Source organism: Vigna unguiculata, chromosome 11 (assembly GCF_037176805.1).
Source record: "Vigna unguiculata cultivar grain cowpea cultivar isolate G323 ecotype 2 chromosome 11, ASM3717680v1, whole genome shotgun sequence".
In the NCBI taxonomy this organism is placed as follows: domain Eukaryota; kingdom Viridiplantae; phylum Streptophyta; class Magnoliopsida; order Fabales; family Fabaceae; genus Vigna; species Vigna unguiculata.
Window position 1 is genome coordinate 5,453,357 of NC_140802.1, and position 6,176 is coordinate 5,459,532.

At 33.6% G+C, this 6,176-nt stretch overlaps 1 protein-coding gene across 1 annotated transcript; it reads left to right on the forward strand.

Annotated features, from left to right (window-relative positions):
• Positions 1–715: 715 nt before the first annotated feature.
• On the forward strand, positions 716–4,227 carry LOC114169954 (Protein kinase superfamily protein). The gene is made up of 2 exons (XM_028055365.2): positions 716–1,773; positions 2,795–4,227. The coding sequence occupies exons 1-2, from the start codon at positions 1,302–1,304 to the stop codon at positions 3,385–3,387; spliced, it is 1,065 nt and encodes a 354-aa protein (XP_027911166.2). The 5' UTR covers positions 716–1,301; the 3' UTR covers positions 3,388–4,227.
• The last annotated feature ends 1,949 nt before the right edge of the window (positions 4,228–6,176 follow it).

Consider the following 6,176-nt stretch of genomic DNA (forward strand, 5'->3'; position numbering starts at 1 on the left):
TTTTTTTTTTAAAACATTAATTGAAAAATAATTTCAGATAATATCAATAGAAAAACATCATCAACTAATCTTTTGAATTATTAAATTATTAAATATTAAATAAATTTTTACATTTAATAATAATCAAGCATTCTATATAAATCTAATTTATCTTATCTAAATAAATCATTTTAAAAACACACAATCTAATTTCTTAAAATTCTCAAATTCCCTATCTAAAAAATTCCTTTTAAAAGTATAAAATTTTAATCTTAACACGTGAGAATTATAAGTATATACACACATTCAACAACAAAACAAAATCATGCATATTTAGTACATAAAAATATCGATTTTGACATACTTCAAACTTTTACATTCTTAATTATCAAGAAATCACTCTAACTAATTGAATGATTACCCCCACCATCACCAGCAACATTGTTTTTTACAAACCAAGTTAGTACCTTTCAATTAAATTCATTTACATATCCATTGCCATAAAACAGTTATACAGTCACCATGCTCAAAAGTTGAAGCCAGTAACAGGAGTTTACAAAGACTCAGTTTTTACTCTATTAAGCAATTTTTTTCAAGAACAAAAATGTGACAAGAACATCATATTTTAGAGTAAACAATACCCCATAGATATTTTGTTCTGATATTTACCTTGTGATGACAGAAAATGAACATAACATGATAAATTGTGTGCAGAATGAAGCAATGATATTTGTGGCAGCAAAGTTATGAAGTATAAATGTAGGAGTGACCAGAACGATTTGGTGTTGTGGTGTGGCAAATGAGTATTTTCACATCACATAACATCAGCAACATTCAGAGACAGAGTCAAATTGGGATAGAACATCACATGCCTTAGATCTGTCTCATATTGCATTCACATTCAGTCATTCCTTCCAGCTTGTATCTTCCACATTTTCCTTTCCACCCAGAAAAATTCTCCATTCCTCTCTCCTAATACCTATGTCCATTTCTGCTTCAATTATTGCACACTTTAGCCACCTCATTCAATTCCCCTTCATCTTAAAATTGGGTTCCACAGCCACAAAGTTCTCTTAACCATGCTTCTCCTTGTCCTATATACCCACATGGGAATATTATAATTTTCCATGTAAAATCACTCTACTTTTTTCATCTACATGTGCCTCTTTCACTCTGTCTCATCACACCCCAGATCTTAATTATCCCATTTTTCCAACACTTTTGTGTGTTTCATTCACCCCAATTGTGTTGCTGCCACTTCTCACTACTGGGTGTAGTGAAAGATCAGATTTTTCAGTGGAACAAGGAGAGAACCACCCTCCATGTTGATACTGGTTCTTGGACTGGTTTCAGCTACTTTGTTAGTAATTGTTGCAGGTTATGTGTTGTATTGCAAGAAGAGAGTTTCAAGGTATGAGAGTAAGGACATTGAAAGCTCGGAACACAAGGAGGAGGAGGAGGTGGCTCAGAAGGAGGATTTGATGATCTTTCAAGGTGGGGAAGACCTTACAATATGTGACATATTGGATGCTCCAGGGGAAGTGATTGGAAAATCCAACTATGGAACATTGTACAAGGCCTTGTTGCAGAGGAGCAACAAGGTGAGGCTGCTCAGGTTTCTGAGGCCAGTGTGCACTGCAAGAGGTGAAGAATTGGATGAGATGATTCAGTTTCTTGGAAGGATAAGACACCCTAACTTGGTTCCTCTTCTGGGGTTTTACACTGGGCCAAGGGGTGAGAAGCTTCTTGTTCATCCCTTCTATAGACATGGGAATCTTACTCAATTCATAAGAGGTAAATAGATTGTTTCTCTTGCCTTTTTCTACTTCTAATTCTGTTATCTGCTTTTGCAGTAAATCTGTGTGTTTTCTTTCTTTTGAGATGTTCATTTGGTTTTAATTTTGTTAGTATAATAATGGGTTTGAAGGCTTTTGGCAAATCTTGATCTGTAATTACTTTGAAAACATTCACTACTTAGTTTGTATTACTGTTACTGTTAGTGTTTTGTTGGGATTTGGGAATTATAGAAGAAACATGGAGGTTTTTTTTTTTTTTTTTTTATTTCACTCTAAATAGTATTACGAAATATTCAATCAATACACATTTAGCAGTAAAAAAATATCTCTAACTTTTCAACCATTTTTTGTGTTTCTTTTCAATGTTTCTGGTTCTGCATTAATTGCTCTTAATTATATGTACGAATACTGTTAGAAAAATTAGGTTAAAAGAAGCTAAAAGGATTATTGTTGTGGTACAAAAATAAAAACTGAAAGAAATTACTTTAGAATGGAAGGAGCAATAGTTGTTTCAGTTGAAAAGTGAAATGATATTTGTCTAGAAAAAGAGTTGCATCATTTTTGCACAGTAGTGGCAGAATGTGGTGTAGGAATATGTATTACTTGTTTTTGTTTTATTATTTTAAAGGGAAGCAGTATAAGAATTGTGTGAGGTTTTTATTCTTGGTTTGCTCTGTACTTTAACAAAATAGACCTTTTCTTTTATAGTGTCAGAAAACTGAATCAACCTATCTTTCTTCTTCTTTTGGTATTTCATTGACATTTTCCATGCTGATATTAACACTGCTGAATTTCAATTCCCTTATGTTATGGTCATTTTCATGGCATTGGTATTCATTCATCTGTTAATAAAACTTCAATTACATTATGAAATATCTACATTAAGAAGAACAAGTGATGATGAAATAGCTAGACAGAAAGTTCCAAACCAAGCTATTTGATTCATTAGGCCTACTCTTCACACCTCAAGGAGTGATTTTTGTTTTGCATTATATTGATCAAAGATGTTGACTATGCAGATGGAAATGGAGAGTGCTACAAATGGTCAAACATATGCAGAATATCCCTTGGTATAGTGAAAGGATTGGAGCATCTTCACACATCACAGGAGAAGCCTATCATCCATGGAAACCTCAAGTCTAAGAACATTCTTTTGGACCGTTCCTACCAGCCCTACATCTCAGATTCTGGTCTGCATCTTCTGCTGAATCCTACTGCAGGCCAAGAAATGCTTGAAAGTTCAGCAGCACAGGGTTACAAGGCACCAGAACTCATCAAAATGAAAGATGCTACTGAAGAGAGTGATATCTATAGCCTTGGTGTGATCTTGCTGGAACTGCTTTCAGGAAAGGAACCTATCAATGAACACCCTACTCCTGATGAGGATTTCTATTTGCCAAATTTCATGAGAAATGCAGTTCTTGGACACAGAATTGCTGATCTATACCACCCTGCCATTCTTCTCAGAAACAGCAGAGAGGACAGTGTTCCAGTCACAGAAGAATTCATTCTCAAAGTTTTTCAACTTGCCATGGCTTGTTGCTCCCCTTCACCCTCAGTTAGACCTAACATAAAGCAAGTCCTGAAGAAACTTGAAGAAATTATGTTCTAGAATCCATGGGGGGGTTTTTTGTGATTTTTTTGTGTAGTATTGGCCACTCTGGCAACTCTGGCAACTCTGGCAGCAGTGATACTGCACACTTTAAATTCTTCAAGCTCATCATTAACAATGATGTGGTTGGAGACAATATAACATTTATTATATATATGAGAAATTAGGAAGAGAAAAAAAAAAGTAAGCATTCTGCTTACAAATTGTGCAATTGACTACCAAACAAAGACTTCAGAACAGTTGATGTTGATGTTAAGGATTAGAGTCACATGAAGAATCATATAGGTTGAAACTAAAGCTACCAAATTCTGAACTCCAAATCTCAGATCTGGCTCCCAGTTACTGAATTTGAAATTTGTGAGACTATGCTTGATAAAACAAGTGAGCTTGTGACATGGACAATGTCTCTTATACCCTGATACTGATTGCAGAGATTTGAAGGGAAATTACTCAGATTCTTTTACTGTCAAGAATGTTGTGCTGCTGTCCAAGAATTTTAAGCCAGAATGTGAGTTTCCTGTTTGGATAACCACAGAATCTGCTGAGAAATGGTCTTTATCCACAGTGACCCTATCAAAATCCATGTCATGGCCATAGTTGAACATGCAAAAGTGCAAAGGAATCTGAATAATTATGTAGGCCAGGAAGTGGGATCATTTGGTGGCAGATTTTCAAAATCTCACCAAGAACAAGTTACATTGTTTGTTATGGTTTGGATAGATCTCTCAGCAACACCATTTCATTCTGAGTATGCCCTTTTTTTTACTTAAGAGAGACCATACTTTCCCAGTTGTAATCTTGTTGATTTGGTGAAATGTTAGTTTTCAGTTATGCTACTTACTCATTATTGTTCCCTCATTTCAGAGGATTCTGACACTGCACGTTTATCAGTGAGAGAATTAGATGATCACCAACCATTGCAATTTTTAATTTGTGATTGATAGAGTGTAGCTGGTGGAGCTGGTGGTTGGAAGTTAGGTGAGGGAGGGTGTACTAATTCATTGCTCACACATCACTATCTTGTTCATAACAAATTAAACAATGTTTGCATTTCTTATCCCTCAAAAAGACCACAATTACAGTTATGAAATTGCAAAACTTGGTCAAATTGATCTTTGCTTTTGGAAATGTGATATGTCACCTTGACTAAGGACCAATCAACCGTAATTTCTTCATACACATTGGGGACATGTGGGGGCAAAACACAGTTTGTGGTAACAAGATGCAGCATTGTGGTTCCCACCTTTTTCTCCCTTTATATATGTAGTAGTAGCTTTGTGTCCACCTTGACATAGATAGCAACATAGTTTGTATTAAGAATATTTGTAGATAAATTTATCTGGAACTCTGGTAATTTTTTCAGTTAGATTTAGAGTTTAGAGTTTAAGGTTAACGTCATTTTTTTTTATTTTATCCCTGTAATTGGACAAGAAACACCTAAAACTAGTGAATGGTTGTATTAGCAAATGATATCATTACTACAAATATAGGGATAAAAATACTATTAAGCCTATAATATAATATCTACTAACATTTAACATTATATTGTTATTATTCTTTATACTTGAAAGTTTGCAAATTTATGCTTTATTGAATGGTATTCTCACTTTTTTCATTGCATTTAAGAATTGAGCTAATAATGCCAACAAAATAGTCAAAAGGGATGGTGATGCTTTTGTTTGTGTTCCCAAAAAAGAGAAATTTTCTTGTCTTTTTGGTGGGTTGTATAATTGTATTACTATGGAGTTTTATTCAATTGTTCTACATACGAAAGGTAGAGTTTTGAGTAAGTTTTATTTTACCCTTCTTCATGATCTTCTTGAGTATTGAAAAGCAAAGAAAAAAGTGATTAGAAAACAAAGTAGAAGTACATCTTTACATGATTAACATCATTGTTGCATCTTAGTAATTTATTAAAGCTAGTAGAATCCCATGAATGGTTGATTCACTCTTCATTATTTAATGAATGAGATATATGCTTATGGATGTCCTTATCCAACACATGATACTATAATTGCAACATAAATATTATGGTTATTATTCTTTTTCTAAAAATGAGAAAAAAAATTATGACACTAGAAATCAATTATTGCTTAAGTTGTGAAATGACCTACAACCTAACCAACCAAACTCTTTTTCCCATTACAAATAATTGGGAAGAAGAAATGTCTCAAATGAGTTTGGATCCACAAGCAAGATGAAGCAATAAATTGTCCTTCGTCACCCTAAGATTTAGCTACATTTTTTATTATATATGTTAATTATTGGCCAAGGTTTTAGCTCACATTTTACATATTTATATAATCCATTTATTAAAAAAATCAATAAAAGAAGTTTGATAGAAAGAAAATTTTTTATTTTTCAGGGAATTGAAGTTAAGAATGTAAGTAGGGATGGCAACGGGGCGGGGCGGGGACGGGTTTCGCTATCCCATACCCATCCCCGCATAAAAAATTCATCCCCATCCCCATACCCAAACCCAACGGGTATCAAACTTTTTTCCCATCCCCATCCCCACCGGGTAACGGGTATAATCTCGTACCCATACCCGTACCCGTGTTCTAACTACTTCAATATTAATTTTTATAAAAGAAAAAAAATTACGGTAAAGAAAACATAATATTATGAAATATTCAATATTAGGAGGATTTTCTTCGATGCCAAATACCTTAAAATAAATTATAATTGTTTACATTTTATATTAGAATACCAAATAAAATTTCATGTGAACCAAAACATTTGTTAAATTTGCAAACTACAACATTGATGAACTTAGTTGATAAAATTAA

What these genes read in the sequence shown, in the direction of transcription:
- LOC114169954 (XM_028055365.2), top strand. Translation starts at nt 1,302, where the DNA reads ATGTTGATACTGGTTCTTGGACTGGTTTCAGCTACTTTGTTAGTAATT. An exon ending in TCTTACTCAATTCATAAGAG is followed by an intron (nt 1,774 to 2,794) that starts GTAAATAGATTG and finishes TTGACTATGCAG; the next exon opens with ATGGAAATGGAGAGTGCTAC.